At 38.9% G+C, this 22,694-nt stretch overlaps 1 protein-coding gene across 1 annotated transcript in view; it reads left to right on the top strand.

Moving 5' to 3' along the window:
* The window catches only part of ARHGEF9 (Cdc42 guanine nucleotide exchange factor 9), a 176,299-nt gene that overhangs the window by 141,158 nt on the left and 12,447 nt on the right, over positions 1 to 22,694 (top strand). The window contains exons 5-6 of the mRNA XM_036839278.1: positions 11,857 to 12,100; positions 18,365 to 18,433. Of these exons, the coding sequence (XP_036695173.1) occupies positions 11,857 to 12,100; positions 18,365 to 18,433 (313 nt within the window). The remainder of the gene's footprint in view (positions 1 to 11,856; positions 12,101 to 18,364; positions 18,434 to 22,694) is intronic.

Raw genomic sequence — 22,694 nt, 5'->3', positions numbered from 1 at the left:
TAATATTGTGTATCACATTGATTGATTTGCATATATTGAAGAATCCTTTCATTCCTGGGATGAACCCCTTTGATCATGGTGTATGTTCCCTTTAATGTGCTGTTGGATTCTGTTTGCTTGTGTTTTGTTGAGGATTTTTTTCTTGTTTCCTGAGGTAGGATTATATTGCTATAAACTTCCTTCTTAGAACTGCTTTTGCTGCATCCCAAAAGTTTTGGGTCATCGTGTTTTCATTGTCATTTTTTCCTAAGTATTTTTTGATTTCCTCTTTGATTTCTTCAGTGATCTCTTGGTTATTTAGTAGTGTATTGTTTAGCCTCCATGTGTTTGTATTTTTTACAGATTTTTTCCTGTAATTGATATCTAGTCTCATAACGTTGTGGTTGGAAAAGATACTTGATATGATTTCAGCATTCTGAAATTTATCAAGGCTTGATTTGTGACCCACGATATGATGTATCCTGGAGAATGTTCCATGAGCACTTGAGAAGAAAGTGTGTTTTGTTGTTTTTGGATGGAATGTCCTATAAATATCATTTAAGTCCATCTTGTTTAATCTATCATTTAAAGCTGTGTTTCCTTATTTATTTTCATTTTGGATGATCTGTCCATTGGTGAAAGTGGGGTGTTAAAGTCCCTCACTACAATTGTGTTACTATCGCTTTCTGTTTTTAAGACTGTTAGCATTTGCCTTATGTATTGAGGTGCTCCTATGTTTGCTACATAGGTATTTACAATTGTTATATCTTCTTGGATTAATCCCTTGATCATTATGTAGTGTCCTTCTTTCTTTCTTCTAATAGTCTTTATTTTAAAGTCTATTTTGTCTTATATGAGAATTGCTACTTCAGCTTTGTTTTGATTTGCATTTGCATGGAATATTTTTTCCATCCCCTCACTTTCAGACTGTATGTGTCCCTAGGGCTGAAGTGGGTGTCTTGTAGACAGCATATATTCGAGTCTTGTTTTGTATCCATTCATCCACTCTATGTCTTTTCATTGGAGCATTTAATCCTTTTATATTTAAGGTAGTTATCGATATGCATCTTCCTATTACCATTTTCTTAATTGTTTTGGTTTTGGTTTTGTTATTGTAGGTCTTTTCCTTCTCTTGTGTTTCCTGCCTAGAGAAGTTCCTTTAGCATTTGTTGTAAAGCTGGTTTGGTGGTGCTGAACTCTCTTAGCTTTTGCTTGTCTGTAAAGGTTTTAATTTCTCCATCGAATCTGAATGAGATCCTTGCTGGGTAGAGTAATCTTGATTGTAGGTTTTTCCCTTTCATGACTTTAAATATGTCCTGCCACTCCCTTCTGGCTTGCAGAGTTTCTGCTGAAACATCAGCTGTTAACCTTATGGGGATTCCCTTATATGTTATTTGTGTTTTTCCCTTGCTGCTTTTAATATTTTTTCTTTGTATTTAATTTTTGATAGTTTGATTAATATGTGTCTTGCCGTGTTTCTTCTTGGATTTATCCTGTATGGGACTCTATGTGCTTCCTGGACTTGATTGACTATTTCCTTTCCCATATTAGGGAAGTTTTCAACTATAATCTCTTCAAATATTTTCTCAGTCCCGTTCTTTTTCTCTTCTTCTTCTGAGACCCCTGTAATATGAAAGTTGGTGTGATAATGTTGTCCCAGAAGTCTCTGAGTCTGTCCTCAATTCTTTTCATTCTTTTTTCTTTATTCTGCTCTGCAGTAGTTATTTCTACTCTTTTATCTTCCAGGTCACTTATCCGTTCTTCTACCTCAATTATTCTGCTATTCATTCCTTCTAGAGAATTTTTAATTTCATTTATTGTGTTGTTCATCATTGTTTGTTTGCTCTTTAGTTCTTCTAGGTCTTTGTTAAACGTTTCTTGTATTTTCTCCATTCTATTTCCAAGATTTTGGATTATCTTTACTATCATTACTCTGAATTCTTTTTCAGGTAGACTGCCTATTTCCTCTTCATTTGTTTGGTCTGGTGGGTTTTTACCTTGCTCCTTCATCTGCTGTGTATTTCTCTGTCTTCTCATTTTTCTTAACTTATTGTGTTTGGGGTCTCTTTTTTGCAGGCTGCAGTTTCGTAGTTCCTGTTGTTTTTGGTGTCTGCCCTCAGTGAGTAAGGTTGGTTGAGTGGGTTGTGTAGGATTCCTGGTGGAGGGGACTGGTGCCTGTCTTCTGGTGGGTGAGACTGGATCTTGTCTTTCTGGTGGGCAGGACCACGTCCGGTGGTGTGTTTTTTGGTGTCTGTGACCTTATTATGATTTTAGGAAGCCCCTCTGCTAATGAGTGGGGTTGTGTTCCTGTCTTGCTAGTTGTTTGGCATAGAGTGTCCAGCACTGTAACTTGCTGGTTTTTGAGTGGAGCTGGGTCTTAGTGTTGAGATGGAGATCTCTGTGAAAACTTTCACTTTTTTATATTACATGGGGCTGGAAGTTCTCTGGTGGGCCAGTGTCCTGAACTCATCTCTCCCACCTCAGAGGCTCAGGCCTGACACCCAGCCCGAGCACCAAGACCCTGTCAGCCACTCGGCTCAGAAGGAAAGGGAGAAATAAAGAAGAAAGAAAGAAAGAAACAAATAGAATAAAATATAGTTATAAAATAAAAAAGTAATATTATTTTTAAAAATTAATAAAAAAGAAGAAAGAAAGAAGAGAACAAGCAAACCAAAAAACAAATCCGTCAATGATAACAAGTGTTAAAAACTATACAAAAAAAAAAAAACCAACAGACAGAACCCTAGGACAAATGGTAAAAGCAAAGCTATACAGACAAAATCACACAAAGAAGCATCCACATATACACTCACAAAAAGGGAAAAAGGAAAAATATATATATACAAAAAAAGGAAGAGAGCAACCAAATCAATAAACAAATCTACCAATGATAATTAGCTCTAAATACTAACCTAAAATAAACATAAAACCAGAAACAAATTAGATGCAGAAAGCAAACCCCAAGTCTACAGTTGCTCCCAAAGTCCACCACCTCAATTTTTGGATGATTCATTGTCTATTCAGGTATTCCACAGATGCAGGGTACATGAAGGTGATTGTGGAGATTTAATCTGCTGCTTCTGAGGCTGCTGGGGTAGATTTCCCTTTCTCTTCTTTGTTTGCACAGCTCCTGGGGTTCAGCTTTGGATTTAGCCCGCCTCTGAGCATAGGTCACCTGAGGCCGTCTGTTCCCGACCCAGCCAGGACGGGGTTAAAGTAGCAGCTTATTAGGGAGCTCTGGCTCACTCAGGCCAGGGGAGGGAGGGGTACGGAATGCGGGGCAAGCCTGCGGCATCAGAGGCTGGTGTGACATGGCAACAGCCTGATATGCGCTGTGTGTTCCCCTGGGGAAGTTTTCTCTGGATCCCGGAACCTGGCAGTGGCGGGCTGCCCAGGCTCCCTGGAGGGGAAGTGTGGATAGTGACCTGTGCTCGCACACAGGCTTCTTGGTGGCTACAGCAGCAGCCTTAGCGTTTCATGCCCCTCTCTGGTGTCCGAGCTGATAACCGTGGCTCGTGCCCTTCTCTGGAGCTGGTTTAGGTGGTGCTCTGAATCCCCTCCTCTTGCTCACCCCAAAACAATGTTCCCTTGCATCTTAGGCAGTTCCAGACTTTTTCCCGGACTCCCTCCTGGGTAGTTGTGGAGCACCAACCCCCTTCAGGCTGTGTTCATGCAGCCAACCACAGTCCTCTCTCTTGGGTCTGACCTCCAAAGCCCAAGCCTCAGCTCCCAGCCCCCACCCACCCTGGCGGGCGAGCAGACAAGCCTCTCATGCTAGTAAGTGCTGGTCGGCAGTGATCCTCTGTGTGGGAATCTCTCCACTTTGCCCTCTGCTCCCCTGTTGCTGCACTCTCCTCCATGGCTCTGAAGCTTCCCCCCCACCCACCTCCCATCTCAGCCAGTGAAATGACTTCCTAGTGTGTGGAAACTTTTCCTCCTTCAAGCTCCTTCCCAGAGGTGCAGGTCCCATCCCTATTCTTTTGTATCTGTTTTTTTCTTTTTTCTTTTGCCCTACCCAGGTACCTTAAGAGTTCCTTGCCTTTTGGGAAGTCTGAGGTCTCTTGCCAGCATTCAGTAGGTGTTCTGTAGGAGTTGTTCCACATGTAGGTGTATTTTTGATGTATTTGTGGGAAGGAAGGTGATCTCCACGTCTTACTCCTCTGCCATCTTGACGGTCCCTCCTATAATAGATTATTAAAGAGTTGTGAACATTTAAAAGGAGGTACAGTGACAGGGACTCTCCATTGGTTTCCTAAGAGCAGGTCATGTTGCATAAAATCCATCTTCTATCTTGCCAGTAACTAGACTAGTTGATGAGAGGGTTGCACTAGACAGAGGATATCAGGATTTCAGCCTGGCACTTCAGATTTTCCCACAGTTTCCTTGCAGATAGGTGCAATGTGGAGTGGTAGAAAAAGCATAAAATTTATGGTCAGACAATTTTGTGCTCATTAGTTCCAGTACTCACTAACTACATGATTTCAAGCAAATGACTTCATTTTCTCCACCTTCACTTTATCATCTGTAAAATGAAGATAATAACTACTCTACAGGATTGTTGTGAAGATTAAATGAAGTCAATGCATGTAAAATGCCTGATAGAGGGCCTGACACCTAGTGGGTACTTGTTAATCTTAGTCTTCTCCCACCCCAATAAAGAACTAAGCAGCCTTGTAAGATAGCGAGGTCTCTGTCACTAGATGTACCCCCAAATGTGCTAGATGGTTTCCTGCCAGAAATAGTATAAGAGAGATTGATAGACCCATCTGATCCCTGAGATCATTTGGCCCAGTTACTAAGTTCTCATCCAGTCTTAAGATTCTCTTAATTCCCAACAAGTTAAGCAAAAACTTCCCCATTTTGCACATTGGAAGTTGGGATTGCATGCACCAATTAGAACAGCTTGAAGAACTTGTAGCTTGTTTCAGAGTGTGCATGTATGTGTGTGAATATATATATGAAGATACTTTTTTTTTTAAGATATTCGCCATGTATTTCTTCTTTAGGTCTTTTTTTTTTTAATTTATTTTTATATTTATTTTTGGCTGTGTTGGGTCTTTGTTTCTGTGCAAGGGCTTTCTCTAGTTGCGGCAAGTGGGGGCCACTCTTCATCGTGGTGCGCAGGCCTCTCACCATCGCGGCCTCTCCCGTTGCGGAGCACAGGCTCCAGACGCGCAGGCTCAGTAGTTGTGGCTCACGGGCCCAGTTGCTCCGTGGCATGTGGGATCTTCCCAGACCAGGGCTCGAACCCGTGTCCCTTGCATTGGCAGGCAGATTCTCAACCACTGCACCACCAGGGAAGCTCTGAAGATACTTTTTAAGTGGCCATTATAGTAGGTGTGAAATGACACCAGTGGCTTCTAATTATGTGATCCCTTCTTTAATTTTTGCTGCTTCCCTCTTTGTTTGTCACTTTTCTTTTGAAAAATCTGATAAGACTCTTTTTTCTCTTTCTTCTTGTCCTTTATGGTGTCCATAACGTCTCTGCTCCCCTGCATCTTATTGCCCTGCTATTTTGGTTAATAATGTATTTTGTTATTTTCCTCCTGCGATGATTATATTGAAAATTACTTTGTTGCTTTGGGGAATTTATCTCTTTTTTCATTTCTTCCCTTTCACTTTTTACTGGGGAGGAGAGGAGAGCCCCTCTTACCTCTCTTCAATCAATCATCCGCCAATATTCCTACAACCCTGCAGTTGCCCCTAACAGCCTTTTCCCCATTTATCATCAATTGTGCCAGTCTGGACATGCTCTGTTGTCCCCTGTGTCATAACTGCTCAGTATTTATGTCACTTTCACCATATTCTGGGAGAATCAGAACTAAACAGAGTATAAAGATGCTGGAGAGAGGATTTCTTCTATTCATGGAACTTTCTGCATTTGGACCATTTCTTCGTGCACTAAAGGGCCAGACTTGGAGAAGGAGCCATTCGGGACAACTCAGGAATGCACCAGTAGCATCAGAGACGGAATAGACAGAAAGAAGATTTCTGCTTTAAAACCAGGGGGTTTAAAACCAGAACACCTGAGTCCTAGACTCTACTGTCTCTTACTAATTTGTCTAACCTTGGGCCAGTTCTTTAACTCCTTATTTTTATCAGTGTCAAATCAGGCTGATGACAGAATTCATCTCCGGAGGCTTTGAGGAGAATCACCTGAAGTAGTGGGAAGCAGTAAAGTATAATGTCAAGAGCATGGGTTCTAGGGCCAGACAAGAGGCCACCAATTTCCGTTTTCCCATCAGTTGTGTGACCTTGAACAAATTCTCTGTGCCTTTTATTATCCCCTCATTTGCAAAATGGGAACCATAATAGTATCTACATGGAAGGGAGGTTGTGAGGGGTAAATGAGACAATACAGTTGCAGTGCCTGGCACACAGTAAATGCTTCACAAATATTAGCCATTGATTACTGTATATGCAGTGTTACTAATCATTCATTCAGCACATTTTTATTGGGAGGCAGTATACACAGTGGTTAAAACAAGCACAGATTTTTAGAGCCAGATAGCCTAGTCTCAAAGCCCAGCAGTGCCATAGATGGTAGCTTTTATTCCACGGCAAGTTTCTTAACTGCTCTATGTCCACAGTTCCTCGTAAAATGGGGTTATACCAGTACCTAACTTGTAGGATTGTTGTGAGGATGATTTAAGTTAATAAATGCAAAGTGTAGTTGGCAAGGGATGAACACATAAAGAAAACGTCATACACACACACACACACACACACACAATGTAATATTATTCAGCATTAAAAACTAAGGAAAGGGGCTTCCTTGGTGGTGCAGTGGTTGAGAATCTGCCTGCCAATGCAGGGGACACGGGTTCAAGCCCTGGTCTGGGAAGATCCCACATGCCGCGGAGCAGCTAGGCCTGTGAGCCACAATTACTGAGCCTGCGCATCTGGAGCCTGTGCTCCACAACAAGAGAGGCCGTGATAATGAGAGGCCTGCGCACCGCGATGAAGAGTGGCCCCCACTTGCCGCAACTAGAGAAAGCCCTCGCACAGAAACGAAGACCCAACACAGCCATAAATAAATAAATAAATAAATAAATAAATAAATAAACCCAAAAGTTAAAAACAAACAAACAAACAAAAAAACTAAGGAAAGCCTGCCATATCCAACAACATGGATGAACCTGGAGGACACTATGCTAAGTAAAATAAGACAGAGAAAGACAAATACCATATTATCTCACTTATATATGGAATCTAAAAGAGGCCAACTCATAAAGGTAGAGAGTAGAATGGTGGTTGCCAGGGGCTCATGGGGGTGGGAGAAATGGGGAGATGTTGATCAAAGGGTAAGAACTTTCAGTTATGTAGGACAAATAACTTCTGGAGAGCTAATGTACAAATGGTGACTATAGTTAGCAACACTGTATTGTATAATTGAAATTTGCTAAGAAAATAGATCTGAAGTGTTCTCATCACAAAAAAAAAGGTAACTATGTGAGATGATGGATATGTTAATTAGCTTGATTGTGGTGATCATTTCATAATGCATACATATATCAAAACATCACATATTACTCCTTAAATATATACAATTTTGTCAATTATACCTCAGTAAAGCTGGGGGAAATGCAAAGCATTTAGAATAGTGTCTGGCGCATAATGTATGTTGGTTAAGTGTTCACTGTTGCCATTGTTGTTGTTATTATTTTGTTATTATTAAGTATGTACTGTAGATGCTGGAATACAATAATTATAAAGACAAATCCAGTCCCAGCACCATGTGCCTTCCCTAGTACCTGAGATAAAACCAGATTGTCAGGCTAGGTGTGAGCAGCCAGGGCCCCCTCTAAAGAGCTAGGGAGAACCTTACTGACAAGCAAGTGAGGCAGGCTGCAATCCTGAAGAGTTGCATTCTCCAGATTGTAGCATCTGTCATTTGTACAAAATGTCCTGCAGTGTTTTATTAAACCCCATGAATACCCAGTGATGCCAAATTCAAACAACTCCCAGCTGTTTCAGTCATGTAATGTGAGGGACGGGGGTGGACTCCTTTCTGGGGCTATGGCTAGGGCCAGGCCCAGGGCCAGAGTGCTTGGCTGCAGACTGCCAGGGCCCTACTAGAGAAGCACTAGCTCCCTTAATCTCCTCCAACTTGGATGAGTGGAAAGGAAAAGGAGGAAGGCTGCCATCCTATTAGAAACAATCCCATTTAGGCAGAGAACTTGTGATGACCCAAATAGCATCTGTGGTGAGCACCTATTCACCATGTCCCTTTGAAAGCACTCAGACCACCATTAACAATTGGCATGTGGGCATTCTGGTCCCAATAGTACCACAGGCAACTAGGGCTCAGGAGGGCTTTGCCCCCTTGTTATGTGTAGAAGCTGAGCAGAAAAGCCTCTGAGGCTTTATCAGCTGTCCTTCCCTGGATAACTCCTAAGTGAGGAAAGACCAAGGAAGGCTCAGTGCTGGGCACAGCCTGAATGGACGGACAAAATTAAAAGCTGTAAAACACAACTAATGCAAATTCACTAGTGTGGTAACTGAGTGCCAATTGTATAAGGGTCTTCATAGTCAGTGCTAGCATTCAGAAAAGGAAAACCATAGTAACTTGAGCTGGATGGTGCAATCAGGGAAGGCTGCTTTGAGGAAGAAGAATGTATGACTTTGATCTTGAAGGCTGGAAGGATTGGAATAGGAGACTTCTTTGGGGGCAGGGAGGGGATATTAGTGTGAACCTAAGTATAGATCTGTGATTTTGGTGAGTGAGTGGCAAACAGTATTTGCCACCCACCACTACCACCACCCCTACCCTGAAAGGGTATATGGAATTTCCAGAGACAGTGGGGTAGCTATGAAAATTTTAAAATATTCAGAATTACTTTTGCTTTGTTTTCTTTTCAGTCACAATATTTAACTTATTTTGAAAGTTTAAATGAACTAAAGGAGGCAGTGGGATTTTTAGATTTATCAAAAGGAGTTTTAAAGAGCTATGAAACACTGATCTAGAAGAAAGAAAGCTCAGCACCATGTTTATCAGACAAGGCTGGCCTCATGACCTGGAAACTGCATGTTTAGATTTGAGCTTTACAATTTTACAAGGTGAGAATGACTCTCCCAGTTTTATAGTTGAGGAAATCGAGGCTCAGTGAGGTTAATTCATTTGCCCAGTACAACATAGCTAGTAGGTTAAGCAGCTAGGATTCAAACTCAGAACTTTAGGCTCTAACTCATGTTATTTATGCCATTCCATGCTGCTTGGTGGCCTTAGCTACCCTTTCTGGTTAGATTTTCTGAACAGTGGGTCATTCTTAATCATTCCTATCACATTCCTACACTTGGTTTTATGACTAATCTGATGCCTGAAAACTCACATTCAACGCTCTGGGGAGCCAGAAAGAGCAGGCAAAGGGAGAATTTTAATGACACATCCCTCTAGCCCTGCTCCCGTGCCACAAAGACAGAATTCTCTCTCTTTCCTTATTATCGATAAATACCTAAAGAAACAATAGGAGATTCAGTTGATGCTTTTAATTTAGCTCCAAGATCATATACATTCTTTCCATTTTTGGAAACTAGTAAAGATTTTGAAGGCTAACAATGATTATGACATACCAACTCAGAGGGAAAGGAAGCTGCAGGCTGAAGTTAGGAATAGAGGGAGGTTGAGCCTGCCCATGTTCAAGCCAGGTGGACACCCACCTATTAGCTGTGTGGTCCAGGTCTGTGTGTATTTGTATTATGTATTGTAAGGCAGGTTTCAAGACTTTACAAGATCAAAGTAGATTACATTGATCCATTCTCCTCAGCTTGTTCTGCTTTTGTAGTTAGATTAGCCTGACAGGGCCTACTTTTTATGCATATGTTTCACAAAGTGTTCCTGGGGACTATGGAAGTCAGTGCATGGGCGCCACCACATCCTTTTGGCAGGACTGAGCTTGTCCACTTTGAGCATGGTGAAAGGAATCCAGGCTCTGAAACAAGCTTGGAGCTACGTTGTCCCACTCCATACAGCAGACTTATCTCTCTCCTATAAACTTGATGCCAAGGTTACCCAACAGATCAGAGCCCATCTGTACTCGAAAGCCTATTTATATGCATAATCACTATGGAAGGAAAAAGAACACCATGATTGTTATTTTTTGCAAAGCAATTTATCAACACCTGTATTTCCCAGCCTGGGGCTTTGAGATTGATAGAGCTATGCTGGGAATCCTTAAAGACAACCTTCCCCAGCCCTACAGAAAAGCCCAGTTTACCATGCAGTGTGAAGAGTTAGGACTGGGAATGTGAGTGGCCAAAGGCAAATCCTTTGCAGGTAGCCTGCAGCTGTGAACTGTGAGGCATGTCAGACAATTCAGTAAAATGGGAATAGTTTAACCAGACCATGTAATGGTAATAAAAATTAATGAACATTTCTGACTCTATCAGATAGTCTAGAAGGCCAAATATAAGCAGAGAGGAGGGAGAGTTGGCCAGAAAGGGCCCCTGCTACTAGTAGAAGACATCTGTCAGAGCAGGGCTCACTGGGGCCCTCCTTAGACAGACTCAGCCACATCACATGCAGCAGTAGGTGTGCTCTCAAGGGAAACTGAGGGCAGTGCTGAGAGGGCGAGGGGCTGAAAGACCATTGTGAGACAGTTACTTATCAAACCTTACATTCCACAGACCCACAGGTCATTTCATCCACCCCTCTGTTTTTCTTTTTTTAACTTATGAAATTCTTGATATTCAAAAAGATATAAAAACAATATAATGAGCACTTACTATCCAACTTAAGAAATAAATCATTACAAACACAGTCTTTCTCCTCTCCCTCTTTTCTTCCCTTCCTTTCCCTTCTTTCTCACTTGTACCCATTCTCCTCTCTGTACTCTCTTGAATTTGGCATGTATCATTGTTGTATATTTTTACATAATTATTGTACATATGTATGTATCCCTAAATATTAGATGGCATTATTTTGTATGTTTTTAAACCTTATATAAATGGAATAGATATAGATGAGATAAAACTATATAGAAAAGAAACCAGGGGAATGATGAGCATGTGATTCAATATGGAGGTTGCCTTGGCGTCGTAGCTTTTGGAATGAGCAGTGGGTTCACCAAAACTTAATACATCATTAAAAGTAAGTAAGTAAGTAAATAAATAGAGAAATAAGAGCACTATGCATTGAGCAATGATGAGTGTCTCATGGACTGAGAATTGGGATTCAATTCTGTGTACCCAAGAACAAAACAAAACTCATAACAGATAGGCAATATACTATTTGTATCCAACTACAACTTTTATTTTTCTCACAGAATAAGATTTGTGAGATTCATCCATGTCAATATATGAAGCTCTTTATTCACTTTCCCCCCATTTCTCCTGCTAGACTAGGCCTTCTCCAAAACTCCCCAGGGTGCTAAATGTTCAACCTTCCCTAAGTAATCTTTCCTGGCCAGCAGCCTGTGGCCACCTAGCTACTATTATCACTCATCTCCCCTCTGATATGCAAGTCTCATTGGCTTGCTTGGATTCCTGAATATACTGCAGGCAACCAACCAGTTCATTTCATACTTCTGGAAGGCTTGCAAATATTTTGGAAGAGGAAAAGCCCTTGCTAACTGTGCTTGTGTGGCTTACTGCTTCCTACTTCCCATCAGCAGTCTTGCAAACACATACATGGATTGAGGCTGAAGTCTGAGACAAAGTCTATGGATGTAGGCCAGAGGCTTTCTCTAAGAGCATCTAGTTAACCAACTATTAGTGTCATACACTAAGCTAACCTGCCCAAATTTAGACCAAACCACCCCTCATTGATACTCCAGAACAATGGCAATGTTAGCATCCTGCTACGCCCATGTGCCAAGTCTCCTGGTACCCACTCTCCACATACCTTCAACAAAAAGCCTTCTCTTTCTTCCTACCTAGGACCTGATCCGGAGAGACATCCTATACTACAAAGGCCGCATTGATATGGATAAATATGAGGTAGTTGACATTGAAGATGGCAGAGATGATGACTTTAATGTCAGCATGAAAAACGCCTTCAAGCTTCATAACAAGGAAACTGAGGAGATACACCTATTCTTTGCCAAGAAGTTGGAGGAGAAGATACGCTGGCTCAGGGCTTTCAGAGAAGAGAGGAAAATGGTACAGGAAGATGAAAAAATCGGTAAGTGACCTGAGAGGAGAAAGAAGAATATGGCTATGAAGAACACAGTGAGTTAAATTCATTTTCATTTTTTCAGAGGCAAAGAGAAGATTTTTGTTGCAAACTAACCTAATCCACTTTGGTGGTCCCCTATTATTAGGTTATTTTTGGTAGATACCAATAGTTTCTATTAGTCAGGGTTAAGTGATAGAGGTTGGTCTCCCCTACATTCTCATTACTAGATAAGATTATTACACTGAAATAAAACCTCAGGCTCGATTCTCCCAAACATACAAAAATTTATTAGCAAACAAACACAAAAGCAGTCATACAGCCTGTTCTGTAATTTCAATGAAGTCCCAACCCTGTCCTTAGATACATAACAGCATCTTCTGTAAAAAGGTTAGGTTAGTCGAGGCAGATTTGGTAACATATAGGATTCAGCTAAGTTCCTAGTCAGAGTCTAGTGACAAAATCCTCTGACAAGGGCCAAAATATAGTACCCATTTTCAATCTTAAACTTCAGGCTTCCTTCTGAAGGGTATGTATAGGCTATAGGGTTCACTGGATTCTTATACCCAGTTCTTGTGAGGGCTAAAATGCCTGTAAGACTTTTGTGGCCAGGGCACATCTTGCACGGCATTCTTTTTTTATCAGTAAAAATTCATTTTTAACATGTATTATGCTAATTAGGCCTCCTGCATTAAGGTGACTGAACTGCTCCTCTTGAGTGTATATTCCTGATTAGGGCATTTTAGATGTTAACTAAATGCCCCTAGAGTATAGATTAAAATTAATGTGCATGTATATATCATGCACTCTTTATGAAAGTATTTTAAAGTAAATTATAGAAAATATAACAGGGTCTAAAACCATGACCACTTGCACGATTTAGAATCATACTAAACTATACTCTTTGGCTTGAAATAAGTTGTTTTCCTTTCCAAAGGGAATATAGCTGGTAGAGATACTTTTTATGCTGCTTTCCAACTGTGGGATTTAGGCTTTAGCTTTGTGGTTTACAAATTACTATCTGGTCTCTTACTCATGGTCCTGCCTTTCTGGCATAAAAATACCAAACAGCCAGGCTCTGAAATTTCATGAGAAGACACAGGAGTTTCTGTTTTTGACTCACTTATAAGGGAGGAGAATTATACCTTAAAACATCTGTATGTTCAAGTTGGTAGAAACTGCCTCTAGAAAAATGGGCCTACCATTTGAGTCCTGGTGCAAATGTATTCTCCTATCTGAAGTGTTAGCGATGGAAATGGTCCAGAGGAAAGGAAGGATAATCAGAAAGACACTGCTTAGTCTTATCCTAGTCTTCTCAGGTTTAGGGTAGAGTGCATATTGATAATTCACTTTAAGTCCCATTGGTGTCAATTTGCTTTCAGCCTATGGGCATTGCTTTGGGACATAATGTGGAATCATTACAGAAATGGTACTGGCTGCTTCTCCCAATGGCAGGCGCCAGCAACCTCTGACCCTGCCTAGGTTGTTAGTGCTATTAGAGGAATTGCCTTAGTGTGCTTTCTGCAAACCCTAGATCAACTTGAAGATTCATACCATTCCCTCTGGTTCCCACACAATAGAAGAGCTTCCAGAAGTTACTTCCTGACAGCTTATGTTCATCTTTTTAAAAATATTAAGGTTTTTGGTCTGATTATAACAGTAAATCATTTTCATTGTAAGCAATTTTGGGGAAAGAAACAAAAAATACAAGAAAAAAACTAAAAATCACACATGAACATACTACCCAGAGATAACTTTTGTAAACATTTTGATATATTTCCTTCCCATCTTTTTTTTTCTGTGTGTCTTAAAAATAAATAAATAAATAAAAACTAGGGTGGCTGAATCTTTATATCTGTCTCCTTCAACTTCTGCCACTTCTTGATGGATAGATATAATTTTATGTCCTTATTTTTCACTAAAAATTATATCATTAGCATTTCTCTAAATCATTTACTATTTTAATCATTATTTTTTATGGCTGTCATATGGATTTACCATAATTTTTATGTTTTTTATTTTTTAATTATAAAATAAATGCATGGTCATAATAACTGTTTAAACACATATGGAAATGTAATAAAGTTTAGCATTCTTTTCCCTTCTCTGTTGCTCCTAAGCTGTGTGAGATAATCAGTATTAGTTCGGTGTGCCTCTTTCTGTACTAATCTTAAGCTCATATAAACATATATACACATAAGACTTTATTTTTATTTAGAAAAATTATATTATACTATACATATTACTTTGTAACTTGCTTTTTCAAACATAATTTATCATAAGTAACTCTCCAGTTGAAGAATACAGAATCTAATATTACTCCTTGTATCAGTCAGGGTTCAACAAGAGAAGCATAACCAATAGGAGATGTATTACTTTTAAGAGATTTATTATAAGGAATTGCCTTATGTGATTGTGAAGCCTGGCTAAGCAACTCCAGGCAGTCAGGAATCAAAGGTCATGGGCAGGCTTGAACTCATGGGCATAGGCCAAAGCTGTCATCTATAGGGCTTGTAAGTCTGAAGCTGTGAGGCAAAATTTCTTCTCTTGGGGGAGACCTCAGCCTTTCTTGTTTTTTTTTAAGTGGCAAAAACACTTACCATGAGCTCTATACTTTTCACAGATTTTTAAGGGCACAATATAGTAATGTTAGTCATAGGCTCATTGTTGTAAACAAGTCTCTAGGACTTATTCATATCTTGTGTAAATGGAATTTTATAGCTATAGAGAAGCAGCTCCCCATTTTTCCCTCCTTCCAGCCTCTAGAATCACCATTCTGCTCTCTGTATCTATGAGTTTGACTAGTTTAGATACCTCATATTCATACAAATACAAGATTTGTCCTTCTGTGACTGCATTATTTTAATTAGCAAATGTCCTCCAGATTCATCCGTGTTGTCACATATGGCAGAATTCCCTTCCTTTTTAGGGCTGAATAATATTCCAGTGTGTGTGTGTGTGTGTGTGTGTGTGTGTGTGTGTGTGTGTGTGTATACAAAAATACATACCACATTTTCTTTATCCCTTTATCCATCCTCAGACATTTAGATTGTTTCCATATCATGGCTATTGGGAATAATGCTGCAATGAAGCTAAGAGTACTGATATCTCTTCAAGATCCTGATTTCAGTTATTTTGGATATATACCAAGAAGTGGGATTACTGGATCATATGTTAGTTCTATTTTTAATTTTATGAGGAACCTCCATAATATTTTCCATAATGACTAAATCATTTTAATTCCCAACAGTTTACTGTGGTTCCAGTTTCTCTACATTCCTGCCAATACTTATTATCTTTTGTTTCTTTGATAATAGCTCTCTAAACAGGAGTGAAGTGATATTTTATTATGGTTTAGATTTGCATTTCCCTGATGATTAGTGATGTCCTTTTATATACCTGTTGGCCATTTATATGACTTCTTTGAGGACATGTCTATGCAAGTCCTTTGCCCATTATTTTTAATCAAGTTATTTGTTTTTTTGCTATTGAGTATAGAAGTTTCTTATATATTTTGGAAATTAACCCCTTATCAGATATATGGTTTGCAAATATTTTCTCCCATTCCATAGATTGCCTTTTTAATCTGTTGTTTCTTTCCTTTGCTGTGCTAAAACATTTTAGTTTGATGTAGTCCTATTTGTCTACTTCTGCTTTGTTGCCTATGCTTTTGGTATCATATCCAAGACATCATTGTCAAGACCAATGTCAAGAAGATTTTTCCCTCTTTTCTTCTAGGAGCTTTACAGTTTCAAGTCATACATTTAAGTCTTCAGTCCACTTTGCATGGATTTTCATGTATGGTGTAAGGTAGAAGTTCAATTTCATTCCTTTGCATGTGGATATGCAGTTTTCACAGAACCATTTGTTGAGGAAACTGTCTTTTCCCCATTGTGTACTCTTGGCAGCCTTGTCAAAGATATGTTGACTGTATATGTGTGGGTTTCTTCTGGGCTCTCTCTCCTGTTCGATTGGTCTATATGTCTGTCTTTATGCCAGTACCATACTGTTTTAATTACTGTAGCTTCATAGTATATTTTGAAACAGGAATTATGATGCCTCCAGCTTTGTTCTTCTCCCTCAAGATTGCTTTAGCTATTATGGGTCTTTGCTGTTTCCACATGAATTCTAGGATTGATTTTTCTATTTCTGTAAAAAATGCTATTGGGGTTTTGATTGGATTGCACTGAATCTGTAGATGACTTTGGGTTTGAATGGGCATTTAACAACATTAAGCCTTCCACTACAAGAAAAGTAAACTGCAGGCCAATATCCCTAACGAAATACATGGGAAAATCCTCAATAAAACACTAGTAAACAAAATTCAACAGTACAATAAAAGGATCATACACCATGACCAAGTGGGATTTATCCCTGGGATACAAGGATTGTTCAACATACGTAAATCAATTAATGTGATACACCACACTAACAAAATAAAGGAAAAAAAATCACACAATCATCTTTATAGATGCAGAAAAATCATTTGACAAAATTCAACACCCTTTTATGATAAAAACTATAAAGGTATAGAAGGAATTTACCTCAACATAATAAAGGCCATGTATGGAAGGCTCACAGCTAACATAATAGTTAAGGGGGGAAAGCTGAAAGCTTTTTCTCTAAGATCAGGAACAAGAAGGATGCCCACTTTCAACACTTCTAGTCAACATAGTAGTGGAAGTCCTAGCCAGAGCAATTAGGCTTAATTAATTAATTAATGCCTCCAAATCAGGAAGGAAGAAGTAAAATTATTCCTGTTTGCAGATGACATCATCTTATGTATAGAAAACCCTAAAGACTCCACAAAAAGCTCTTACATCTAATAAATGAATTCAGTAAATTAGTAGGATACAAAGTCAACACACAAAAAAGTTGTGTTTCTATACACTAACAACAAACTCTCTGAAAAAGAAATTAAGCAAACAATCCCGTTTACAGTTGCATCAGAAAGAATACAATACTTAGGAATAAACTTAACCAAGGAGGTAAAAGACTGGTACACAGAAAACTACAAAATATTGCTGAAAGAAATTAAAGAAGACACAAATAAATAGAAAGATATTCTGTGTTCATGGAACAGAAGACAACGTTGATAAAATATCCATTTTACTGAAAGCCATCTATAGACTCAATGTGATCCTATGACATTTTTTACAGAAACGGAAAAAAAGGACAATCCTGAAATTCATGGGGATCCAAAATACACCCATAAGAAAGAAGAACAAAGCTGGAGGCATCACAATTCCTGATTCTAAATATATTACAAAGCTACAGTAATTAAAACAGTATGGTGCTGGCATAAAGACAGACATATAGACCAATGGAATAGGATAGGGAGCTCAGAAATAAACCTACACGTATATATTCAACATATCTTCAACAAGGGTCCCAAGAATACACAATTGGGAAAGGATAGTTTCTTCAATGAATGGTGTTGTGAAAACTGGATATCCACATACAAAAGAATGAAATTGAACTCCTACCTTATACCATACATGAAAATCAGTTCAAAGTGAACTGAAGACATAAACATATGACTGGAGACTGCAAAAATCCTAGAAGAAAACATTGGAGAAATACTTCTTGACATTGGTCTTTGGCAATGATTTCTTGGATATGACACCAAAAACATGGACAGCAAAGCAAAAATAGACAAGTGGGACTACATAAAATGAAAAAGCTTATGCACAGCAAAGGAAAGAAACAACAGAACAAAAAGGCAACCTATTAAATGAGAGAAAATATTTGCAAACCATATATCTGATAATTTCCAAAATATATAAGGAACTCCTACAACTCAATTAGCCAAAAACCAAGTAACTCAATTAAAAAATTCGCAAAGAACTTGCACAGACATTTTGGTTATTTCATTAATTACTGTTTGCCATTCAATTTTTTTTCTCCTTCTGAAAGTTTCATTAAGTCTATATACATTTTCTGTTGTAATCATTTATCTTTGACTCATTTTTTTCCTTTTCTTTGTGTTTTTGCTTTTGGTTGTGAAATATCTTCCCACTTTACACCATATTTTATTCAACCATTCTTCATTTAACAGCCTCTTAACTCATGATCTCACTTTTTTGCCCCTCTATACATTGAAATGCATTGTTGTAAGTCTTTGTCCAAGTTTCTGACCACTTTCCTTTTTTTGCTTTTCAAGACTTTTGATATATCTTGGCAAAATTACTCTTCCAGAAAAGTTGTACTAATTTATACATTTAAGAAAGGTCTATGTTTCTCATAACAAAATCATGTATTTTTATGTTATAGGCTTTGAAATTTCTGAAAATCAGAAGAGGCAGGCTGCAATGACTGTGAGAAAAGTCCCGAAACAAAAAGGTAAAACTGCCTTTAACTACAACCTCCCTGGCCTCACCCACTCTCGTTGTGAGACTGAGAAGCCATAGGCTATGTGCTTGCATATTCCTAGGCTTGTTTCCATGCTGAAGTTCACTTGGGGTGGTGGGAAATGTCCAGATACCCAGGTGTCCCTGATGACAGTTGGCAAATGGTCTTAAAAGACTTAAGGCTTAGGAGTGAATAATTTAAGGCAGTCATGTCTAAAGATAGCACATTGGGTACAGGTAAAAAATAGAACCTCTGTTTCCTTTATTTTCACTTAAATAAAAGAGAAAAACTAAACTTTACTAACAATTTACAAACAGTTGGACAATAGTAAATTTGTATAATTTATTAATATGTATAAATATATTAGGGATATGTGCATAACAATTCTTTCATTGGTTTGGGAGCATTTGCGAAATCAGGAACCCCAAATCAGAATGGACAACTTCAAACTGAACCTAGACAGAAGATTCAGATAGTTATTCTCTTTTTGAACCATAAAGTATTTTAAAAAGAAAAATACCTTGGGGATCAATTTGAATATGAAATGAAGCTTTATTTTCTCATTTTCCTGAACTAGAAAAAATTAAAATGCTTAATTGAACAAAAAGTAGGAACTATCCCTTCTTTTTTTCAAGAACCTATTCAGTACCAGTCATTCTATATAAGTTCCTTCATTTCATTTGTATGGTACCCCTGAAAAGGTAGGCATTATTAGCCCCATTTTCCAGATGAAGAAACTGAGGATCTTTGGGATAAAGTGACTCTGAACTTAAGTCAGCTTGACTCCAAGTCCTCTGCTCTCTCTTCTCCATCTCAGGGTTCTGATGATCCTCCATAATGGGAAAGAACAGCTCACTTTTTTGTCTTACCTCAATTACTGACAGCTCTTTCTATTACTGACAGCCACTATCATTGTCCCCAGGGTAGGCAATCTTAATGAGACTTCACTTTCCCTAGGTCCTCCCTTGTGCTCTTTTAAAGGGCTCTTTGGTTCAGAATGAGTCACCATATAAAATGATCAGATTCAAGTTGCCTGAGATTCTAGCAGCCACATAAAGCACCCTTAATTATTCCTAATGAGGTTCCTTTTCATTGAGGAGGCTGAGTGCCTGTGAAGATCTGATTTCCAATTGAGGAGTGCACCTAGCTTGGGCCTTTGGCTAGACATGGCCTTCCTTCTGTTTGTTGCTTCTTACTCTTGGGAGGCCCTCATTGGAACTTTCCCTCATCATGGAAATATGATTCGCTTTAGATAGGGAACTAAAGGCAACCACCCCTAACTTCTTAGGGGTGAAAACATGACAGTTTAGAAAGTAATCTGGAGTTAATAACAGTAAGTCTATGATCTGTATGAATAGGAGAATCCTTTGAGAGAATGTGCTTCTTCCTTAGAGATATGAGCCCCAGCCACCTGGACAGTCCTCAGGCTACAAAGGGGTTACTGTCCTAGTGGCCCACCTCTGTCTCCTGGAGGCTCTCACCTCCTGAGCTTCTCTCACTCTGAATTCCTCCACTGTCCCTACCACACTGACCTTCATGATGGGATGGTGTTCCTTTACCTCAGCCCAAGTTCCCTCAAGTCTATCTGAGACTGGCTTATCTTTTCACTGAGAAACCATAAAGCAGAGGAACATGCACAAAGCAACGAACTAGAAAACAGTCCTACTCACTCATACCAAACCTTTGTGTCAGGTTCCTTCTCTGCCTTGTCTCAAGGCTATCCCTTGCAGGTCCTTTCTTGTCTCCCAATATTTAAGCAATGGTTCACCTAAACTGCTTTCCATGTTTAATAGAAATCCTGAAGTCTTCAAAGAAACTTATCTAGTCTCAAACTTCACAGAATTCCTAAAAATTGATTCCCTTATTTCTATTTCGAGTTTTCAAGGCTCTCCTAGTCCAGGGCTGTGGTGACTGATATATTTTGAGACTCAAGGGCACTACACATGTAGAAGTGATTGTACAGCTTAGTAGTTCAATAGTTTTATCATATACATAGGAAGAGCAAGAAGGGAGTTCTCTCAGATACCTGAGAAAGCCAGCTTTCTTAATCCTTCCAATAACCCCTTCCTGGAAATGATGGGGAGCATTGTTGTTAGGATTTCTCTAATTCAGATTTAATACAGATTCCAACACAATCTGTAATGCCATGGGACCTTACTACTACTCTTCTGGAGGAGGGGAAGCCTGGCTGGAAGAAAAGCAAAGAGGACAGAGCCTAGCTCCAAGGGAGGCCTTTTCACTTTACATTTGCTTTTTACACTGCATTGTTTTTAAGAATTGATATATAACTTCTTGGGAGTTGGTTGCTAATTCCTGGTCCATCAACCCATTTCAGTTTGTCATCATGGAGCTCCCTAGGGCCATGAGTACAGTCCCCATCTCCAGAGGCTTTAGGGCCAGGTCAAAATCAAATGAGTACCCCAGAATAACTAAAATAAACTTGAAATAGAATAAAGTTTGAATAATAAGTCTACCCTGATTTCAAAACTAATTATATAGCTACAATAACCAAGACAGTTTGGTGTTGGTAGAGGGGTAGACATGTTAGATCAATGGAACAGAATAGAGAAACCAAAAACAGACCTACACAAATATGCCCAAGTGATTTTTCACAAAGGTACAAAAGCAATTCAGTGGAGGAAGAATGCCTTTTAAACAAATGGCACTGAAGCAACTGGGCTTCCACAGGCCAAAAGTAAAAATAATCTCAACCTAATTTCACACCCTATAAAAATTAACTCAAAATAGATAATGAACTTAAATTTAAAGCTGCAAAAAATTTAGAAAACAGTAGGAGAAAATCATCAGGATTTAGGTCTAGGTAAAGAAGTTCTTAGAACTGACACCAAAAGCTTGAACTATAAAATAAAAAATTGATAAAATCAACCTCATCAAAATAGAAAATTTTGCCCCGTGAAAGACCATGTAAAGAGGATGAAAAAACAAGCTACAGGCTAGGAAAGATATTTGCAAACCATGTATCTGACAAAACATTGGTATCTAGAATATATAAAGAACTCTAAAAACTCAATAGTAAGGGCTTCCCTGGTGGCGCAGTGGTTGAGAATCTGCATGCCAATGCAGGGGACATGGGCTTGAGCCCTGGTCTGGGAAGATCCCACATGCTGCAGAGCAACTAGTCCCATGAGCCACAACTACTGAGCCTGCACGTCTGGAGCTTGTGCCCTGCAACAAGAGAGGCTGCAACAGTGAGAGGCCTGTGCACTGCGATGAAGAGTGGCCCCCACTCGCCGCAACTGGAGAAAGCCCTCGCACAGAAACGAAGACCCAACACAGCCAAAAATAAATAAATAAATGAACAAATTTTTTAAAACTCAATAGTAAAAACAAACAAACAAACAAAACTACACACTCCAATTAGAAAATGGGCAAAAGACAGATAATTCACTGAAGAGGATATATGGATATCAGTTAAACACATGAAAAGATGTTCAACATCATTAATCATTGGAAATATGCAAATTAAAACCACAATGAGATATCACTACATATCTATTACAAAGGCTAAAATAGAAAAAAATTGTGAAAACACCAAATGTTAACAAGGGTACATGGAAACAGAATCATTCATACCTTGCTGGTGAGAATGTAAAACAGTACAGCCACTATTTTATGTAATAGCTTGGTAGTTTCTTAAGACATAAAACATACAACTACCAAATGACCCAGCAATGACACATCTGGGCATTTATCCCAGAGAAACAAAAACTTATTGTCACTTAAAAACTTCTAAACAAACACCCATAGCAGCTTTTTCATAATAGCCCAAACTAGAAACAATGTAGATGTCTTTCAATGGGTGTAATTAAGCAAATTCTGGTACATCTATACCATGGAATATAACACATCAATAAAAAGGAGCCAACTATTGGTACATAAACCAACTTGGGAGAATTTCTAAGGATTCATGCTGACTGAGAAAAGCCAATATCCAAAGGTTACATATGGTATAACTCCATTTATATAACATTCTTCAGATGATATAATTTGGAAATAGTGAACATATTAGTGGTTGCCAGGGGTTAAGGAGGGAGTAGGGAAAGGAAAGAAGTGAGTGTGGTTATAAAAGAGTAACACGAGTAATCCTTGTGATGATAGAAATGTTCTGTCTCTTGACTGTATCCTGTAACAATGTTAATATCCTAGCTGTAATATTGTAATATAGTTTTGCAAAATGCTATCATTGGAGAAATTGAGTAAAGGGTGCAAGGTATATCTCTATATTTTCTCT

Source organism: Balaenoptera musculus, chromosome X (assembly GCF_009873245.2).
Source record: "Balaenoptera musculus isolate JJ_BM4_2016_0621 chromosome X, mBalMus1.pri.v3, whole genome shotgun sequence".
In the NCBI taxonomy this organism is placed as follows: Eukaryota; Metazoa; Chordata; class Mammalia; order Artiodactyla; family Balaenopteridae; genus Balaenoptera; species Balaenoptera musculus.
The sequence above is the reverse complement of the archived record's forward strand: the minus strand, read 5'-3'. Positions and strand labels throughout refer to the sequence as shown.